Genomic DNA, 21,919 nt, shown 5'->3' on the forward strand with positions numbered 1-21,919 from the left:
AGGGATGGCGAAGGCTGAGTCACCTAGGCATACATTCCCAGGGACTCACCTTTCCAGCCTTCTCCTTGGCTTCTTCACCCACCACCTTCTCAAAGCCTGCCGGTGGGTGTGGCTGCTCTTAGAGCCCAAGCATTGATGAAAAAAAAAAAAAATAGAGAAATTGCCTTGGTATTTTTTCATCATCTTGAAGGAGGGTCTTAAACTACTCAATCTTCCTGGCATGCTCAGTTAATAGCAGGTCAAGGAGCCACTCACCTTGCCTCACGGTCTTCTGAACTAGAACATTTAGCTCATAAAAATAACTAGGCTGCCACTCATTATTTGGGTTACTTCAGTTGATTTAATTACTAGGTGTCTCTGACAACAAATTAACCAGTAGAACTACAAACCAAATTTAAAGCTTGGCGTAGCTGTATTAAGCCAGAGAGAAACTGGCTAAACCTCGATTGTTTTCTTCCAATTAATATTTTTATCCGGCACTAACAAAAAGTAAATTTTCTTAGAAGTTTCGGTGTTTCAAATAAAAGCAAGTAACACTTCAGTGGCTCTTCAGCCACAGGACAAAGATGACTGATGTCATTGAATGGGACGCTTGAAACCTGCATTGTATTCCGAAGGTTCCACTTGCTATTTATCAGAGAAAGATAGGAACTAAGCATTGCAGGGCATGCTTCTTACGGCCCTTGCATGGTGATGGTGACAGGGTGTTTATGGGCTATATAAAACATGCACAAAACTTCCAGTTGCTATAGAGAAAGTTGGACACACCTAGAAGTGGAAGGATTGGTGTTTACAAGGATGAACGAGGGAGGAGCAGGAGGAGCCAGGCGGGACTGTGACATTCTAAGCAGCCTACACCATGTCCTTTCATTCCTGTACCTAAACCTGCTTAATCTGCTTCAGATTTTTTTTTTTTTTGCCTCTGCAAAACACACAAAAAGATGCTTTAAACCTACAGGTCCTTCTTCTGACTCTAGATGTAGTTGTTACATCCCTAGGAACAACATCAATGCAGATGTTGGAGCATGTCTGAAATCTTGTCAAGAGCATGGACTGTTTCACACAGATTGGAAATATGGCTTCTGCTCCTGTTAGCTTACTTACTCCAAAGAAACGTGAACTCGGGACATATGCCAACCAAGGCTGCGGATCCAGAAGCATTCATGAATATTGTGAGTTGGGGTTTTCTGTGTTTGGGGGAAATGAAGGGTCATGTGTTAACACTTGCGGCTGTGACGTGGCTGCATGCCATGTTATTTTTGTATGTTGATATGTCTCATGCTAGAACAGTATGGTGAAAATAACAAACTGAAGTGGAAGAAAGCTGAACTGGTTGTCAGTAGATCTGGGGCCTCCCATTCAAATTCAGTGATTTTTGGGTGGATGACTTAATCTCTTAAACTTTTCCTTGAACTTTCATATTCATTTAATAAGCAAGGAGGTAACTGAGGCCTGTCTTAGACACTTGATGATTTTCATTCTTCGTTTTCTTTCTTGCTTTATTCCCTTTGATAAAGTATCACCGCTGGCCTCTTACTGTAAGAACATATATTTCTAGCACCTTCTGCTACTATCCTGCTCTGGATACTAATTCTGTCAAATAGCAATGAGAGATTTGTGCTAGAGGAGTTGTGTGTGTGTGTGAGAGAGATGCACAGGAGATGCACATCTCTTTGGAAGTGCTCTGGACAATTTCTGTGTTTTCTTTCGAACCCCAAGTTATGTTTTAGTTTGTGACCAACATACAGTCCCATTTATTTCCATAGATGGTATTGTGCTAAAAGCAGTAGAGTACAATTTCATTTTCGTTGCTCTGTTCTGGAGATACGATTACCTATACTTTTCAAATCAAGGCACTGATAGGAACGAAACATGTAAACAGGTCAAACGAGCTCTACTGCTGCTACCTGGTAGACCTGCAGTGCAATTCAGGCCTGCCCAAACACACCCCTGTAATTATAACTGCTGGGCAATGAGCCTCACCAGGTGACAGGATGGTGAGCCAACTTCCAGATGAGCGTGGTGATTGTGTTGGATGGTCCTCAGACCCACCTAGCATCTCCAGCAAAAGAGAAAACTTCAGTTCTGGAAACTGAAGACTCTTTTTAGAGAAACTTTCTTTTCTTCTAATTTGTTTGTTTGTTTGTTTATTGGCAGAGTTTCTAAACTAACAGCCTGTGAAAAAGATTTTTTTTTTCCTGAATCTCTATAGAGCTATTGGGCTTTCCTCCCCATTACGTAATCTGGCATAATCTCTCAGGTCTAAAGAGTGCAGAAACACTGTTCTGACTCTACAGAGCACAAACACCAGGCTTTTTTTCAGCTGATGCTTGTCCTTCCGGTAAATTGCAGATCCTCAGGAGTCCTGATATAAAGTCCTGTAGTTATATAAAGTCCAGGAGTCCGCACATAAAGTCCTGTAGTTTTAGGGTACAGGGAATCCTTTTGGCAAAGATTTCCTTCCTAGGCCAGTCACTGCCCATGCCCAGCACCTCCAGGCCATCGGGATTTCTGGAAGGAACAGGACTCCACCGCTGCAGGCACCTGATGTTGGGCTTTGCATGGAGGCGGCAAAGATATCTCAGAAAATCCGAAGCTTTCAATCCAGCGCAAACGACAAACTCTCAATTACTGATCACAAGACTGAGATCAAAGTGGAGGAAAACATAAAACAGGGGAAACTAATCCGGAATTTAGGAAAATATTGTGTAGCCTGAAGCTTGAGGAATAAGTAGGAGCTAGGAGGGAGGTTGCTGGCAGAGGTCAGCATGTTGAGGAGCTGAAGCAGCCGGGGACAGGCCATATTCACGATGAAATGGGTTATGATTCAAATTAGAGTTTTAAACATTGCTCCTTGTATTATATGAGCAGGATATATATTCCTTGTAGGAAACTTCATAGGCCAATAATGATTAACGCATTAATACACTGAGCTAACCACCAACAGCTGTGTTGTGTCCTGTGATTTCCTTCTAAATCTATGAAGTTTTCTAAGAGAAGGACATCATACACAATTTCCTGATTTCTAATATTTTCTAATTAACTAACCAACTAACTAACCATATATATCATGTATATGCATCCAGGCATGGTGGTACACGATTTTAATCCCAGCACTCAGAACAAAAAAAGCAAATGATCTCTGAGATTTTAAGGCCAGCCTAGTCTATATAGCAGGTTTCAGAACATTCAGGGCTACACAGAAAAAGAAACCTTGTCTCAAAACATTTTTTTAAAAAGTTACTAAAAGGTCTTACTCTTTAGAATATGTTGGAGCTGCATTTTTATGCAGACAAGTTTGTGTCTTAATAGAATTCCATGTAAACCCTATTACCAAATATAGCCTGCTAACCATCTCACTAACATATAATCCAGTGCTCATTAACATATAATCCAGTGCTTTCTCAGGAGCCCATACCTCTAGCCTCTCCCTCCCGGGTTCTCCCAGGTAGTTCCTGTTCAGTCTTAGATAAGTTCAAATTCTCCCACCCTACCCCCAACCCCCTGTAAAATTTAGCTTATCTGGTCCTGTTCCTGGGTCTTTCCCTGTTCAGAGTTCCTTTCCTTCTCCCTTCCTTCACATCCTTAAGCCATTATTTACACATAACCTCTCGATAACAAATTACGCCTATCTCAGGAGCCCTCTAACATTTCATGTATGTATCTTAGTTCTCCAAGTTATCCCCAACCATCATCTTGCAGGGATAGCTTCAGAACAAGCAGCTTCTACAACATTCAGGAGCTTATTAGAAACATCGGTGTTTTGGGCTTATCCCAGACCTGCGAAAACTCTGAGAATGGAGTTCATTGATCTGCGTCTTGACAAGTCCTCTACATAAGTCTGATGCATGATCAAACCACTTTTAACTATGCAATAGTGCTATGTGCATAAAAGTGCACCTATGTATAGACATACACAGAGTGAGAAAGAGAGGGAGAGAAAGACACATTACATATTTGGTTAGTTGAGTTTTAATTGTGTACATATTAACTTTTAATTATATATAATGTCTACTGAGTAGCTGGTATTGGTGTCGGGCTCTGTAGTTAATGTTTCATGCGTATTCTTTGCCTTATCCTATACAGAGTAAACTAGAGGAATAAAGTAAAGAACAGTAGCTAAGGTTCTCAATATCATACAGCCAATTTGTGTATTGGGTTAGAGCTCAGTGTGAGACCATGGCCTTTCTTCTTAATGGCTCTGTGTTCAGTGTTGGGCCTTTGGCACGTAATTTCTTCTTTCTTACACATTTTTGCAGCAGCCTGTGGTTGAAAGAGTTCCCTCTTCTGACTGATGAAAAGGCAGCAGATGGCAAGAGCTGTGAGGGTGCTTAAAAGGAAAAGTTTCAGCGTGCGCAGTTATCAGCAGTGAAGATGTTTGCCCAGTGGTCCAGCATAGTCAGGAAGGAGCCTCCGACCCCCTTAAAATTGCGTGCAAAAATTGTTTATGCATGGCATTTTAATAGTTATCCCCAAATCCACTGAGGGTTTTTTAGTCTAAAAGCTTAGGGATTACTGTTCTTCGGTCTGTGAATTTAAAACTAAAAATTATAATAATAATCAGAGGGACTGTGGGGCCCAGGAATGCCCCCCCAAATCACCCCCAAACAAGTATTTCAGTACAGTGCCCTTATTTCTTACCTGAGCCCAAGAATCTATATATATGTTCATTGGTCCTGGACAATTCTGAGGCACATCTGTATTGGCTCAGTGTTTTCCAAACATCAGAATTCTGTGAAGATCCTCTGAAACACAGATTGCTGCGATCTACCTTCAGATTTTCTGATAAAATAGGCTCTATTGCCATGCTTGGCCTTCCTAGCAAGTGCATAGGTAAGGCTGACAGAATTGCACACACCCCCACCTCTGAAAACTGTGATCTAGTTTATTCATAAAGAAGAAGTGAGAGAGATGGAGCATGGTTTGTTGGTAGAGCATTTACCTAACGTGTGAGGCCTTGGGTTTGCTCACCAGTACTGCAAAACCTAAAAACTAATCAAACTGAAGCCCAAGGAGGATTGGCTGGTTTGACTTAAGCAATATCAGTTAAAGAAAGATAAGGATCTTCTTGCAACACCAAAGAAGCTTCTCTTGCTCTTGAGTTGTTGGGACTAAGGCTGTGTAGACCAGAACCTTCAATAAACAGTGAGGTTTTGTTTGTTTGTTTGTTTGTTTTTCCACAGAGTGAAATCATCAAACACAAGGGTTATCCCAGTGAGGAGTATGAAGTTGCCACTGAAGATGGGTACATCCTTTCTGTGAACAGAATCCCTCAAGGACTGATGCAATTAAAGAAGGAAGGTATGGTTTACTCAGTGTCAGCCCAATATGATAGTCTTCTTGCAGCCTAGACTTTCTCAATATGTAGGATTAAGTTTTGGTTTGTAGGACAGAGATCCCTTGATGAGGCTGAAAGACAGTGTCAGTTCCCGCATAATCGCTCTGTATCACCATATTACATCCCATCCATAGCCATCTTCATCAACTATCTCACACATATGTTTCAAAAGTACCTTTGATCTGGAGAGGAAACTCAAGGATAGAATGTATTACAAGCATTTGTGGGGTCCTGGGTTCAATCACCATCACTTCACAAACAAAACAAAACAAAACAAAAAAAAAACACAAAAAAATGCTACAAACAAAACAAAACCTGCAAGAAAAATCCATTTTAATTTATTCTGGCACTCAATACACTTCCAAACACCTACCAAGATATTCCAGAACATTCCCTGATGATCCTTGAAAAATACTGTACCAAGCCCTGAGCATGAAGAATGGAAGCTCCAGGAAAGCACATGATGCTCCACGCTGTGCAATGTGTTTTCCATCCAAAGAGCACCTCAAATATTCACGACGGTACCTCATTTCCCACTAAGGCCTAAGAACCTGGCCCTAGGTGCACATATTTAAAATCTTTTTTTTTTTTTTTCAATGCAGTTTATTCAGGAACCTTGAACAATCATCTGACCCTGGGGAAAGCCAGCCCACAGCTTAAATAGCCTCTGGGTAGCCAACCCAGGCGTGCCACGTGGGCAATGCAGATAGGTCCACATACATGGAAGCAAGCCAGATCCTCAGCCTTAGCCAAATGTGGAATTGATCGTGACAGAGAGCACTCACCATCGGGAAGGTGGAAGGCGGAAACCAGCTCCATCTTTAAGGCGTGGCATTTCGCAGCTCTCTACAGTTCCCCCTTTTTGTTTTAAACGCATCAGGCAAGAGTAGAGGTCTGATCTCTGATATTAGAAATAAATTGGGACTTTGTACAGATGTTCATTTAGGTGTCATCCACCCAAAGAGCATCAGACCCTTCCGATACCTTTTTCTCAGAGGCGGGACCTGGGGCATCAACCCGCATGCAATCAGACATGCTCTTCTCTGGGTCGAAAGCGGCTGACCCTGAGTGCAGTGCTTAGCCTCGCATCCTGAGCATAACATTTTAGCTTTTTATGGTAGCCAACCATGCTTGGGGAGACTGTCCTGCTTCAATGGCTGTAAAGGCCTGAATGGTCATGGCTGCATTGCTGTTGTGAGTCTCTAATCTTGCATATATACCACAGGCAAACCAAGGAGACCAACACCAGAAGGCCTGCTAATTCTCCCATGCCTGCCCATTCCTTCAGATGATTCATGGCTGCAGCAATCCATGATGATAATCCTGTGGCTAGTACTGCATCCACTCTGGTAGAATTTACCGTGACAATGGCCACTCTCAGCTGCTCCATCGTAGTATCGAATTCTCCAGTCCAATTACCTAAAATATAGCTCAACAATTGTTTAGACAGATTTGCAGCACAGGAAAAATTCTCATGTTATATGCTAGTGACTCAAAGTCCAGCATATTTTTATTGACAGTCAAGTTGAGCGATTTGCCATAGGGTATCAATTTGCTCCTGCACGAGGTCAATCCTCTGAACACCATCAAGCTTCCTTTTAGTTGAGCATTAATTCCTTTTTGTACAACTAAGGCATGAGCTACATTGGCTAAATGATTATTCAGGGTCTGAGCAGTCTGCCCAGTATGACTCATGGCTAATGCCCCGGTGGTAGCTCCAACAGCCGCCAATGAGACGGCAGTAACAATGCTGGCTGTAGTTCCAAGATCCCTTTTCTGTCTGAAAAGAGTCATAGCGTGAGGGGCATCAATGGGCACAGGCACCCAGCAAGGCATGCGAGTAACCAGGGCATACCTAAATTTACTAGCATTCCAGCATTGGGCAAAAAAGCAAGTATCATTACCACAATTACTTGGCTCTATCTGGCTAATAATGAATAAAAATGGGGGATATAAACAAATAGGTGTGGGCTTATAGGAAATATGATGAGAAGCCTTACCCCCTCGTTGGAACATCCTGCATCAGTTCTAGAACTAGCAGTGGTGGTGTCCGAGGTCTGAGTTGGTTCAGGAGACCATTGCCCCCAGGGGCAAGACGTGCTCCATGCCAATTGACTAACTCCATGTTTTCCTCCACTTTTGAAAGTCATTTAAGGTTCTTGAATTATTTTTTTCCCTTTTTTTTTAATTTTTCCTCAATTACACTTTATTCATTCTGCATCCCTCCATAAGTCCCTCCCTCCTCCCCTCCCAATCCCACCGTCCCTCCTCCCTCTGCTTGCATGCCACTCCCCAAGTCCACTGATAGGGGAGGTTCTCCTCTCCTTTCTGATCTTAGTCTATCAGTTCACATCAAAAGTGGCTGCATTGTCCTCTACTATGGCCTGGTAAGGCTGCTCCCCCCCCAGGGGGAGATGATCAAAGAGCAGGCCAAACAGATTATGTCAGAGGCAGTCCCTCTTCACATTACTATGTAACCCAATTGGACTCTGAACTGCCCTGGGCTACATCTGTTCAGGGGTTCTGGGTTATCTCCATGAATAGTCCTTGGTTGGAGTATGAGTCTCTGGGAAGTTCCCTGTGTTCAAATTTTCTGGTTCTGTTGCTCTCCTTGTGGAAATCTTAATGTGTGCTTATGTCCTCTGTTTAATTTCATTTTTATACAAAAATTCTAGGGTGACACTGACTTTTAAACATTCATCCTCTTCAACAAAGCGTGCACATAACCATTTCCCCTGGGTGCAAAGCTTTTTATATTTCCACTCTGCGTGTATAACAGCAACTACATTGCCCAAATATAACTTTGTGGGTCCTTTCTGTATGCCAGGTATAATAACAAATGCTTTATTTCCTTAGTTTCATGTAATTTTCTTTATAACTCAGTCACACACAGCCGTGTGTCTGGACCAGAAAGTTTATGCTAATGCTTGCTAGTATGTGACACTCAAATCAAGATATTTGTCAGAGTACAGCCCATGTTCTCAACCAGCACAGGGCAAATATTATTGGTCTTTGTTGTAAAAAGTTCAGAATGGCTTTTATTCCAATTTGTACTTCGTGGCCTTTTGAAAATGAGTGTGTTTAACACCAGCTGCATAGCTGTACCTGCTGTGTGGCTACTCTGTTTCTGCCCTGGGGCCTTTGAACTTACACTTCTTTCTCTGCTGCTTTCCAAGACTCTTCTTTCCTGACCACCCTAGTCAAAATGCAGCCTGTCATCTGGCCTCATACCTCATGCGTTCCCATATAACGCCAAAAGACATATTTTCTTGATAGTTTATTGTTTTTTCCTCCTTCACCAGAGTGGAAAGTCAATGAAAGCTGGGACTTTTCCTGTTTCTTTCAAGGCCACACGCAACAGCTAACACAGTGCTGAGAACAGTCTCGGTACTAATCCACCTACCTGTGAGATGAAGGAATGAAATGTGCATATAAATGAATTTCCTCGGAACAGGGACTTTTCACTTAAGTGCCACAAATCCTAGTGGTTTGGGCAAGGCCTGGTTTGTACAGTCACGTGACTGTGTTGATACCTGGGTGTGCAAGGGTATGGCTGCTTTGATCAGGGTCAACTATCTGCACTCACAGGCTGCTAACGTGCCGCGTAAGTGCTGATGTTCAGAGAGCCTTTAGTCCAATCAGTGTGCGATTCATTAGCCTAGTGGCTAGCATCCTCACAAGGCCCGTGACTCCCCAGTGAGCTGGAATCTGTTACTAGCACTTATTTATTTGGGTTTGATCTCTTGCTGTGTAACCCAGGTGGACCCGAAGTTCGTGAGTCTCTTGAATTAGCCTCCGCAGTTCTGTTGCTGCAGGCATGGGCCGCCACATCCAGCTGATAATGGTAGACATATTTTCCTGAAGGGTGGAGCATTTTTGACTGTGGAGCCTTAGTCATTAGACCATGTTTTATACACACACACACATATATACTATATATACATATATACATACACACACACACACACACACACACACACACACACACACACACACATATATATATATATATATATATATATATATATATACTAAAAAAAACCCACCAATTATGGAAACTGCATTTTAGTGCTTTTTTGTTTCTTTAACAGGAAGTGTACCGTTTGTTCCTTGTGTTTTATTTCATGTTCATAACAAAATTCTGTTTTCTGATGGCGAGGAAATAAAACACAAAACATTTTTAAAAATTGAATAAGATAAAGTAGCAAACAGTGAAAGGAAGATTTGCACATAAATTTCTCTGGTACATAAGTCCTTCTATTCAGAGAAAGCAAGAAGAGCAGAATGCATTCCACACCAGTCAGCACTTCCTCCTGCCTGCAGGGTCCAGGCCAGTGGTGCTACTGCAGCATGGCCTTCTTGGAGATGCTAGCAACTGGATTTCCAACCTGCCCAACAACAGCCTGGGTTTTATCCTGGCTGATGCCGGCTTTGACGTGTGGATGGGGAACAGCAGAGGAAACACCTGGTCTCGGAAGCACAAGACCCTCTCCATAGACCAAGATGAGTTCTGGGCCTTCAGGTACAAGAGCACTTTGAGGGTGGAGGTGGATGCAGGTGTGCCTGGAAGAACTGGGTGTGACCTGTGACCTGTGGTATTTGGGTTGCTCTTTTAGTTGTATCGCCAATGTCCCAACAGCTTGAGATCACCCCCCCCCCCCCCAGTGTTCCTAATAGTCTTGTGGTGCTTTAGGTCAGTGGGGGAGAGATTGAGAAGAGTAGTTTCATTTCCATGTGAGTGAGTACTTAGGATTAACTCCCTCATCTATGACAACATGGCTGACAGCCCAAGAGATGAGACCAAGTGTCATTAAATGGGGATTTATTCATCTTTGTGTGACATCCATCAACTTCACTAGTTTCTCATGGGCTTACCCAAGTTCCTGAGGTGCTTCAAAGAGCTCTGCTTTTCCCTGTTTTGTGCTGTTCTACTTGCAGGGTACAATACACCTCAAGTAGGTAGCTTGTGTATTCAAAACTACCCAATAATAATCAGTCTATGACAGCGAAAACAGACGTTCCCAGCAGTATGTGACCAACAGAGTCACCACAGGTCTGATACAGCTCCATCCTGAGGACTGTGAGGAACGCAGGAACAAGCTAGCAGAGCTGATACCAGGGGAAGCCTTGTGAGCAGATCTAGGGCTGGGAGGGAAGTGGTTCTGACCGTGTTCTGTTTGTATTATAATTGTCGTGTAACTTTGTCTTTTCCCCTTGTAGTTATGATGAAATGGCTAGGTTTGACCTTCCTGCTGTGATAAACTTTATCTTACAGAAAACAGGACAGAAAAAGATCTATTATGTCGGCTATTCACAGGGCACCACCATGGGTAGGTTCACGGGAAAGAAGGTTTGTACACACAGAAGCTGGGCCTATGACCCAAGCTGTGGCTGGACTTAGACAATATCTCCTCTCACCTGGTCTTCCTCTCTTCAGTGGCTCTAAAAGATTCAGGGAACAGAGGCCTGGGGTGTGGTAGAAAGAAGAAAGGTGTGCTTGCAAATACTATCTTTGGCATTCTTTAGGTGATATCTCAAAGCAAATTCTTTATCATGCTGGTCTCAATTTCCTCACCTCAAAAATGGAGATAATTCCCTCTTCAGTGTATTCCAACTGATTGTACTACTTGATATAATAATGCATATTAGCTCTGTGGGGGAAATGTCTAAAACACAGTTGTAGCAGAAGTTTCTGGTCCAGGGTGTGCCCTCAATGAATGTGTTCAGTGATTCAAGCCTCCGGTTCAATGTTGGAGTCACAGAGAGCAGTAAGAAAGACACAAGGTGTTACCATTGAATGACCAGCAGAATTGGTGGTGTCTCTTCCCATCATTACCAGTGTCTGGGACCGGGTGTTTATGTCCTGCTTTGTATCTGAGAGAGTTTGATGACAATCCCTCAGGATAAGATCACTTTTCCTGAGTGATGAGGAGATGGAGATGGGCCTATTCTGGCCTCATATCAGACTCCAACCAATAGGGAAACACTTGCTAGGCTTGGATTAGGAGGAAGAAAGATCTGGGTAACAATGAGGGTTCCTGAGACTAACAGGGTTCCTTATCTTTGTTCTGAGGATAGTTGAGAGCAGGAATACACTTTTCTTAGGATATATTTGTACTTTTAGGAAAGGTAGCTTGTCTAGCTGCTAGGACAGGCTTTATACTTATTAGAAAGATGAACTTAAGTAGGCTCAATAGCTTCTTCATATTGTTTTACTTTCATAATAATGACAATTGCCCCATATGAATACTTACTATCTGCTTGCCATTATAAATGCTTTATCTCTGAACAAGAATGTTCAGAGGTATGAAATTCATACCATCTTACAGATTAATAAATTGCGACATAATGACAGAACAAGGGGCTTAACCATGAGCCGCCAAGCCAGAAACTGCACTTGTCCACATCAAATAACCAATGTAGAGTGAGAGCAACACACTGAGTAGGAATTGCACATATACATTCCTCAGTGCCTGAAGGCATCTTACTTCCATCTCCACTACCTTTAGGGGTTATCAGATCAAATCTTTCCATGACCAGACATGAATGCCTTTGAGGCCTGCTCTCTTACTAAAGCAGTATGAATTCAGGCCTTCAGTTGGCACTGGGGAAACTCCTAGGATGCTTGCTGTTGCTGTAACCCAACAACACACCAAGGTACCAGAAGACCGGGCAGTCACTCTGGTCATGAGCACTGATTCACCAGGGTTTCCCTTCCGACAAAGTTCTCGTGGATCGTCAAACATCGCCAAACCTACCTTTTTACTAGCTCTTTTTCTTTTATTAATCAGTTTCCTATGAATACAGTGGCCATCTACCTATGTCTGAAATTCCTCAGGATTAAGCTGTCCTCAGTCTACTGAGGAATAAAGGACTTAATATACTTACCTTGAGAAATTCAAAGGAGAAGAATCCAGAATTAGAAGAAGAAAATCTATTGCATGTGCAAATTCAACATCTTGTAGGAAGGTTCATGTGTATCAAACTGTTAACACTTCCCCTAAAATTTATTTAGCCCCAGGACACACATCATACAGAGTGGCAAAGACTAAACTGGATAAAAGACAGGAACAGATTGCAAAATTTATACATAAAATTAGCCTGATTCTGAAGAACAGTTAGCACAGTACAGCTGGCTGTTTTTGTTTATCTGTTTTTCTCTCTTGATTTCTAACAGTCACATCACTGTCAGTATCTGTTAGAAATTGTGTGCTTGACTAGGGCTTCTTGGGTTTTATTCATGGAACTGTCTCATTTCCTGTAAAATTTTTCAGTAATCACTAAGGATCATTACTCACATCATATGACATCGTGTAAAAATAAAGCCATATTGGGAATCGAAATTTCTTTTTTACTTTTATTATTATTATTAATTACAATTTATTCTTTGTATCCCAGCTATAATCCCCTCTCTCATCTCCTCCCAGTACCACCCTTCCTTTCTCTTCCCCCCATGCCTCTCCCATAGTCCACTGATAGGGGAGGTCCTTCTCCCCTACTATCTGACCCTAGCCTATATTCGCCATATATTATAAGATAAGCATACTAAAATCTCTAGTCCTAAAGAAGCTAAACAACAAGGAGGACCCTAGGGAAGATGCTTAATCCTCATTCAGAAGGGCAAACAGGATAGACATCAGAAGTGGGAGAAGCAGGGTAAAGGACAGGGGCATACCACAGAGGGCCTCTGAGGGACTCTATCCAACAGGGTATCAAGGCAGATGCTGAAACTCATAGCCAAACTTTGGGCAGAGTGTGGGAAATCTTATGGAAGAAGGAGAGATAGAAAGACCTGGTGGGGATGGGAGCTCCACAAGGAGACCAACAGAGCCAAACACTCTGGGAATTGAAATGTCTAATGGCTGCTGAACTGAGAGCTCAAATTCAGTGCTGCTGTAAAGGATGAGAGAAGTCTAGGTTTTACACTTTCTTTATCTTAATTTCGGATAACAGTAATGGGCTGTAGTGTTGCTAGCTCTCATCAAATCACCGATAGAAACGTAACAGTATTTCATATCTCTACAATCCAGAGCTATTTTTAGAATGACTTTTCTATACTCAAATTGTTCAGCTTAACACCAAGGTAAAGGTGCTGATGGCAAGGCTAGATGATGTTTTCAGAGGAATGTCTGAGCAAGAAAATCAAGATTATCTAATGGCAAACCATGGGATATTAAAATCAAGACATTAAACTTGCTTTGCATGAAGAGCGGTTTTCCTGGGAAAGTTTATTTATGGTTCTCAGATCTTAACATTTGAGGAGGGTTCTAATCTTGTCAGAATTAATTTGGTGTCGATAGGCGTAAGTATTTCCTTTCTTTTGCACTCACAGTGTAGCTGGGAGAGCAAGAGATAGTAACCAGTCTCTTCTCTGTTTGCCTTTGCATATGGCTCACAACTCTGATCAGACACAGAGAACTGTATAGAAAGATCCTGTCTCCTCTTATACCCATTTACTTTCTGGGAACTGAACAGAGGTCATGAGTCAAGATTTTCTCATCCTTATTTCTCAAACTGGAAATATCAGCCCAAACAGAGGTTGTGCATATATACGTGATTTCAAATAAGGGACTGTCCTGGCTTCATGAGACAGCCTTTCTCTTTCATAGATTCATCAGAGATGGTCACTATATAAGAGTAATTGGGAAAACTGTTTTCTCTACTCTGGATGTAGGAGCTGAGCAATTTAACTCAATGAGGACTTACTACTTGGAAACAAATATGAGAGATGACATATGAAACACAGGAATTTTTGTGTTGAGCTCTCTCCCATCCCGCTCACACACACACTACATCCTGAGGTCCACAACTGTTATCAGAGAAAGGTTAAGACATAATGACACACAAATATCAAGGAGTTTTGGCAGAGTAAAATACATATTTGTGAGATCTTAGATATTTGATAAGTGATACATTTTTCTCTCTTACAGGATTTATTGCATTTTCCACGATGCCAGAGCTAGCTCATAAAATCAAAATGTATTTTGCCTTAGCCCCTATAGCCACTGTTAAATATGCAAAAAGCCCTGGTACCAAATTTCTGCTGCTTCCAGATATGATGATCAAGGTATGTGGCATCCCAGAGGCCTCTGTCTGCAGGAAAATCTTTCAGCCCAGTTTCTTGTAATGCATGCTTTAAACAGAAGCCATTTCTCTCCTTGGGCATATTCTCACAGACATTATTTCACCTCTTATCTTTACAGGGATTATTTGGCAGACAAGAATTTTTATACCAGACTAGATTTTTCAGACAGCTTTTTATTTATCTTTGTGGCCAAATGATTCTTGACCAAATCTGCAGCAACATCATCTTACTCCTGGGGGGCTTTAACACGAACAATATGAACATGGTGAGTAAGAACCTCCTTTCCCAAGCAAAGCTGGCTGTGTTAGTCTCAGTCCTTGAAAATGAGCCAGCACCAGCCAAGGCCTAGAGAACTGCCGTACAACGTGTCATTTGCGATTTCAAAATGGTAAGAACATGCTGGGCAAGCTTCAGGAGGGGATAATGCAAGGTTCATGTGAAAACATTGCCAGACCTTAACTTGACGGATTATAGGCGAGGTTGAAAACCTACAGGATGTAAATACATGAAGAAGAATAACTAGAAAAATGAAAGTCAATCAACCAGACATCCCCAGTCTCAGAGCTCCTTGTGGGAACTTTTGTTTTGTACTTGATGTTCCTTGATGGGAATGGATATCTCAGCTTGGCTTGGGTATAGCTACTGGTGGCATCACAGGCTGAGTTGCTAAGCCAGAGACAAATGTGCAAAATGATATGGCCAGAAATAATCCCTAGGGAAGGATGGGAATCGGACTTGGCAGATAAAATGTGGGACTGTGACAAACTTCAAAACAAGCAGAAGGTGACCCTGTAGGACAGTGGTTCTCACCCTGTGGGGTCACACATCATACATCCTGAATATCAGACATTCACCTTACAACTCCTAACAGTAGCAAAATTGCTGTTATGAAGGAGCAACAGAATAATTTTATGGTTGGGGGTCACCACGACACGAGGAACTGTATTAAAAGGTCACAGCATTAGGAAGGCTGAGGATCAATGCTCTAGGATTTGTGAAGGCGGACTAACCCCAGAGAGATAATAATGAGGAAGGCTATGGCCAAGGCGTGGATCTTCAGGCAGATGATGCCTGAGAGGGCTGACAGCAGAGGACGGCCTGCCTGTAGCATTCCCAATGACTGGGGAAATATCTTTCATTCCTGAGAACTTTTCTTTTTAAAGGAAAATTTAAAAGTACAATCAATTGACTTATAGCCACCATTTAATAGGCATCTTCACTGTGTGAGATAAACTGCTCCTGACACAGAACCCACGAGACGAGTATTATTAATCTCTCCACTGTACAGGTTAGCATATTGAATTTTAGGGGTTAATTAACTTGTCCAGATCCACCCAAAAAGTAAATAATAGCGCCCGGTCCAGTCCTAGAGTCCTTATTCTAAACATCTCTAGTAAAGTTACTTATTTATTATTGTTTAATCTATTGTTGCAGTGTTAGGGTTGAAGCTAGTAATGTCTTTTTAATGAGAACCACCTCCTCAAATGAGCAAAAGCATTTCATAGGAAGGCAGTGGTAGCTGACTGACATACACATGTACTTTCCTGTTTAGTAGATTTATGGCTGCTGATTAAATGGTACTACCATTTCTGAGCCTGACACCATGGAGATTTGGTTTGGACAAGACTGACCTCTGGTCCCATTAACCATTATGCTTTGTTACAGAGCCGAGCAAACGTATATGTCGCCCATACACCTGCTGGGACATCTGTGCAGAATATTCTCCACTGGAGCCAGGTAAGAATGCCCAGCTTAGCTGGGAACCACGTGGCTCACGCCTGTAATCTCAGCACTCTGGAGCAGAGCCAAGTGGATCTCTGTGAGTTTGAGGCCAGCTTGGGCTACAAAGAAAGTCCAAGACAAAGAGCAGGCCAATCAGATTATTTTAGGTAATTGGACTGGAGAATTCGATACTACGATGGAGCAGCTGAGAGTGGCCATTGTCATGGTAAATTCTACCAGAGTGGACGCAGGACTAGCCACAGGATTATCAACATGGATTGCTGCAGCCATGAATCATCTGAAGGAATGGGCGGGCATGGGAGTGTTAGCAGGCCTTCTGGTGTTGGTCTCCTTGGTTTGCCTGTGGTATATATGCAAGATTAGAGTCTCACAACAGTGTGATGCAGCCATGATCATTCAGGCCTTTACAGCCATTGAAGCAGGACAGTCTCCCCAAGCATGGTTGGATACCATAAAAAGCTAAAATGTTATGCTCAGGATGCGAGGCTAAGCACTGCACTCAGGGTCAGCCGCTTTGGACCCAGAGAAGAGCATGTCTGATTGCATGCAGGTTGATGCCCCAGGTCCCGCCTCTGAGAAAAAGGTATCGGACGGGTCTGATGCTCTTTGGGTGGATGACACCTAAATGAACATCTGTACAAAGTCCCAATTTATTTCTAATATCAGAGATCAGACCTCTACTCTTGCCTGATGCATCTAAAACAAAAAGGGGGAACTGTAGAGAGCTGCGGAATGCTATGCCTTAAAGATGGAGCTGGTTTCCGCCTTCCACCTTCCTGATGGTGAGTGCTCTCTGTCACGAACAACTCCATCCACATTTGGCTAAGGCCGAGGATCTGGCTTGCTTCCATGTATGTGGACCTATCTGCATTGCCCCCGTGGCACGCCTGGGTTGGCTACCCAGAGGCTATTTAAGCTGTGGGCTGGCTTTCCCCGGGGTCCAAGGATTGTTCAATGTTCCTGAATAAACAGCATTGAAAAAAAAAAAAAAAGAAAGTCCAAGACAGCCAAGGCTACACAAAGAAACCCTGTCTCAAGAAAAAAAATGTCCTGCTTACAGTCCTGGGTAAGAATCCTGGCACATTTTGTCTAGAATAGTCATGTAGCCTGATAGTTTCTGTTTATCCTGAGTTAAAATCTGGTCACTGACATTTGAATGTGAATTTAGTTGGACTTTCCAGACTTTCAGCAAGGGCAGAAAGTGGCTTAAGCCTGTCTTTAGTGCATCTTGAAAGTAGGATGACTCAAATGAGACCCTCCTCTTTCTGAAATCAAAGTCCTAAAGACTAACAAAGGAAATTATGTTTCAAATTGTCCTTTTCGACTTTTTTGAACAACATGATCAAGCCAGAGTGAAATGTTAAGGTAGGACAAGCTACAGAAAGGAATTTTCACAGGAAATCTTGGCGTTGTCACCTTTACAGTCTCAGGAGAGGTGTGTGTGTGTGTGTGTGTGTGTGTGTGTGTGTGTGTCTGACTGTCTGTTGTGTGTGCATGTGTGTGGAAGGGTGGGGAGAAACAGAAGGAGTCAATAGAAAAACTCTGGACACTGTCTCTCAGCAGCACATTACCCAGCTATACAGTGCAGTCATATCATGGTCTCTGGAATTGTACTAAACCTCCTCCACACTTCCCTCCCACTCCTGCCCTGTCCCCCACTCTCCTACCCCTATTCACACTGGTACACAAAAGATGCACTTTCTGCAATAGTCTGGAATGGTAACGCTTTGCTGCACTCCACATTTCTTGCTAAAGGAGCTCGATTCTTGCTTTGCTGTTTTCTATAAGAACTCCCAGTGTTGAGTGGGGAAATAGTGGAAAGAGCTTTGGTCTCAGCTGTTCTCACAACTGAAGATGGGGTGTGCATTTGAATACCCATCTCTCCCCTTAAATATCCTGCTTTCTCTCTTTCATTCTAGGCAGTGAATTCTGGGGAACTTCGTGCCTTTGACTGGGGAAGTGAGACCAAAAATCTGGAGAAATGCAATCAAGTAAGTCTGTCAAATACCACCCACTGAAAATACGCCGTGTTTCAGAAATGTTTGTGAGAGGAAAGTTGCAGTGACAAGTTATTCCAGAGACAGAAATAAAATACATAAATTCAAGCAGGAAAGATGATAGTTCAAGTTTAACTACATCTGAAAATGGGAAAGTACATGGATAACCAGCAACCTCTGCGTTTCTGCAAGGAGTGGGAGGCCTATTTCACTGAGCTAGGAGAAAGGCACCATGGATTCTTGGGAGCAATACAGGGTTGAGTTGGTTAGGGATGGGTGCATACTAAACGAATCCTTTTAGGACCAAAACAAACATCCATGTAGAGATGCTATGATCGTGTGACACAGTAAAAAGAGCCTGAAGCAGTAAATGGGGATTCCTGTTTGTCATGGCTCTGCACTTCAAGCTTGTGGAATTATGGGTAGGCTGCCATAATTCAGGACTTACTCTAGCTAAAGCAAAAATCTTTGCATCATATAATCCTTCATATGCCTCTGTAGCTGGGGAGATGTTCCGTGGGTAAGAGGACTTGCTGTCCAAGCATGAGCACCTGAGTTCTCCAGCATGTACATAAAAAGCCAGGCATGGCCAAGCATGTCTATAACCTCAGTGCCGGGGATTACGGGAGACAGGAGGACTGCTGAGGCTTACTGACCAGCTAGTTCAGTGACAAAAACAGTGGACTCCCGATTTGATGACAGCCCTGTCTCAAGGGATCAGGACATTGACAGACAAGCTGCTCCATGTCCTCCTCTGGCCTCCGTCCATACACAGGGTACCTCATAATGTGTGTGCATACAGACACGTGTACACACAGAGGTAAACCACCACACACACACACACACACACACACACACATACACACACACACACACACACACATACACACACACATGCAAGTTCTTTCTGATTATACTTTTAACAAATATAAATTTCAAGATAAAATACAAAAAGAAGCCCACACAAATATCACATTATCAGGAGCAGGAAATAGAAATGTGGAGAATCAGAGCTGAGTATGTTCTTTTTTAGTATAAAACTCTCACTGAAGATTTCTGGTTGCCAGGAAAGTGGATATAAAGATTAGTCATAAAATCCAAAGTGGAGGGAGCAGAATGCACACGGCCTAATCTTTCTTTGAGATCTGACATTATACTTAACATGCAGTACAGTAATCCACCTAGATATAAATTGTTGGAAAACTGAATCAACTGTGTGTTTTCCCCTCGGACACCCAACTCATCACGTTTTCTAACTAATTCTTTTGAGATCGCCCTTGCCTGTCTTCAAAACCATGCCTGTAGAGAAAACGTTCAGGTTATAAGATGTTTTGCATTTGTAAGGTTTTTGTGGGTTGAGTTCTAGAGAAAACTACCAGTGTGGAATAGACATGAGAAAGTGGCAATGAAGGAAAGAAAATAAAAAACAAATGTGTGGGAATATGCCATCTAATGGTGTCAGCTAGAGGTAGGTGGGACATTTAGCTCAGTGGTTTCCCCCAGGAGACGAGAAAGAGCGAGTGATACTCACACCAGAGTGTCCTTCTGCTCTGCATCTAAATTAGGCAGCCACTCAAGTTCTTCAGGAGCTGGCAAAACAAAGAAGCTGCCTGGGGTTGAAGCTGTGACTTGCCGTTGATTTTATGCTAAGAAACTGGCCTCCCTGGTTCTGTGGTAATTTCTGAGTGTTGAATGATCTCAAAGAGGCAGACTGCCAGGAAAATCTACCAGCATTGCCTGAACAAGAGAGGTTCCCTGGATAACGAAAACTGTTTGAATGATTCGAGGGCAGCTAAGTCTGGGTTTGAGACCGGTACTTAACTTCATGCCCTCCTTACTTCAGAAGATCTGAGTGCCTGGGGATGATTTCTGGTTTCTCCTGGTGTGGAAGGGGCAGTGAAGCTGAACCTGCATTGTCTATGTGGAGACACACAGGCCTTCATAACTGGTTCCCTTGTCTTTTCTGTGGAACGTCTGCAGTTCGTGTCCCATAAGCTCTAACTGACAAGAACACTATTTTAAAAGGAAATTTATGTATAAAATATTCAATAATAAAAATTATACCTTATTCAGTGTCTACAGTGCAAGGTAGGAACTGTACTACAGCTTAGCAGAAGAACATGTGTCCAACACGTATAAATTAAATCCCTGTCAACACACACACTTTTTATTTGTATGACTCTCATACAATCTAGTAAGTTTTTAGAGCCATTATCTCCATTTCACACTGAAGAAGCTAAAGTTGAATTGTGTGAAGTTTTCCTTAAAATTGGAGCTGGAATAGAAACTCTTAACAAAGTTCTATATGATTCTAATTCATACACACCATTCAAGACATAAATATTATGTTTTCTTAGTAGAAGCTGTAGATTTGGGTGTAAAAATATTACGTGGCATTGAAACCATTCTCTCTGTCTAGCCAACTCCTATAAGGTACAATGTCCGAGATATGATGGTCCCCACAGCAATGTGGACTGGAGGTCAAGACTGGCTTTCCAATCCAGACGATGTGAAAACACTGCTTTCTGAAGTGACCAACCTCATCTACCACAAGAACATTCCTGAATGGGCTCATGTGGATTTCATCTGGGGGCTGGATGCCCCTCACCGTGTGTACAACGAAATCATACATCTGATGAAACAGGAGCCCAGCCGTTCCCAGGGAGCCTGCAAGGTCAAATTGTGAAACTCATGCTCTTAGCAAGTCTTGGAACAACTTCATGCAGTATGGGCAGGGCCATGAGGAGAAGATTTTCGAAGATTTCCAAAGGTCCAGTTGGAAAGTAGCTTTATCAGTTAGACAGAAGGACAGAGATACACGGATGCCAGAAGAAAATGTTCAAATGAAAGCTTCGGATTTCTTTGCTTGATGCTAAAGCTGATACTTACATTTTTGTTTTGTTTTGTTTTGTTTTTTGTTTTTTGGGGTTTTTTTTTTGTTGTTGTTGTTGTTGTTTTTTCCCAATTGGTTAAACTAAGTTGGTGAACACAGTTATGCTGCACTTTGTACCTTCTACACTGCAATGTAGTGTTTACTTAACAACAGAAAGTATCTTAGACTTTCATTATTACGTCATCCGACCTTTCCAAAATAAGATTTTGTTTCAATAAGTCAATTTTTAGGGTAACTAAAAGGAGGAATTCGGGAAGAGGTCAAAATTGAAAATCTTTGGTTGTTGACTTGGATAAAATGAAGTAGGTGTTGCCATCTCATTGCCCTAAAGGCAAGGTACTGCTTCAGGAAGTCAAGCTGTTTGGACAACAACAGAAAAATTAAATTATTGCATAGGTGGAATCTAAGCTAAACTACCTTAACACAGGGTCAAGTTTTATAGCTGGATCTCAAAGATGAGTATTTTGTAGGATATTTGTGAGTTTTCCAATAAATTAATTATGTATCTCGTACGGCACGTCTGTGTGTCAGTACTGAGACTTGCATCTTCTGTTAAGAGACCAGCTGGTCCAAAGGAAAGCTACAAAAAATGTATAATGTCATGAGCAGAATGAAATAAATTACTGTAAGTTTTATCCTTGAATCAAGGCAGAATCACTCCACTCTTAGATAATTTCGCACCTCATTCATAAATCTAGATTTGTGTCTAGAAAACTCTTTAATTTTCGCAATTTCAAAGATGACAGTTGTAAAGTATGAATATTTTTGGGAATCTACTCTGAAGATAAATCAGAGCTCTATGGTGCCTGTTGGAGGTATCCAGTTGAGAACATGCCGTACAAGTGTTTGTTGAACCTACACTG

At 42.2% G+C, this 21,919-nt stretch overlaps 1 protein-coding gene across 1 annotated transcript; it reads left to right on the top strand.

Moving 5' to 3' along the window:
* The first annotated feature begins 841 nt into the window (after positions 1-841).
* LOC110561527 (lipase member M) lies at positions 842-21,902 on the top strand. Its single transcript, XM_021657981.2, has 9 exons — positions 842-1,172; positions 5,184-5,301; positions 9,662-9,860; positions 10,559-10,668; positions 14,269-14,405; positions 14,542-14,688; positions 16,089-16,160; positions 18,086-18,157; positions 20,583-21,902. The coding sequence occupies exons 1-9, from the start codon at positions 1,026-1,028 to the stop codon at positions 20,847-20,849; spliced, it is 1,269 nt and encodes a 422-aa protein (XP_021513656.1). The 5' UTR covers positions 842-1,025; the 3' UTR covers positions 20,850-21,902.
* Positions 21,903-21,919: the final 17 nt, after the last annotated feature.

This window comes from Meriones unguiculatus, chromosome 1, assembly GCF_030254825.1.
Source record: "Meriones unguiculatus strain TT.TT164.6M chromosome 1, Bangor_MerUng_6.1, whole genome shotgun sequence".
Lineage (NCBI taxonomy): Eukaryota > Metazoa > Chordata > Mammalia > Rodentia > Muridae > Meriones > Meriones unguiculatus.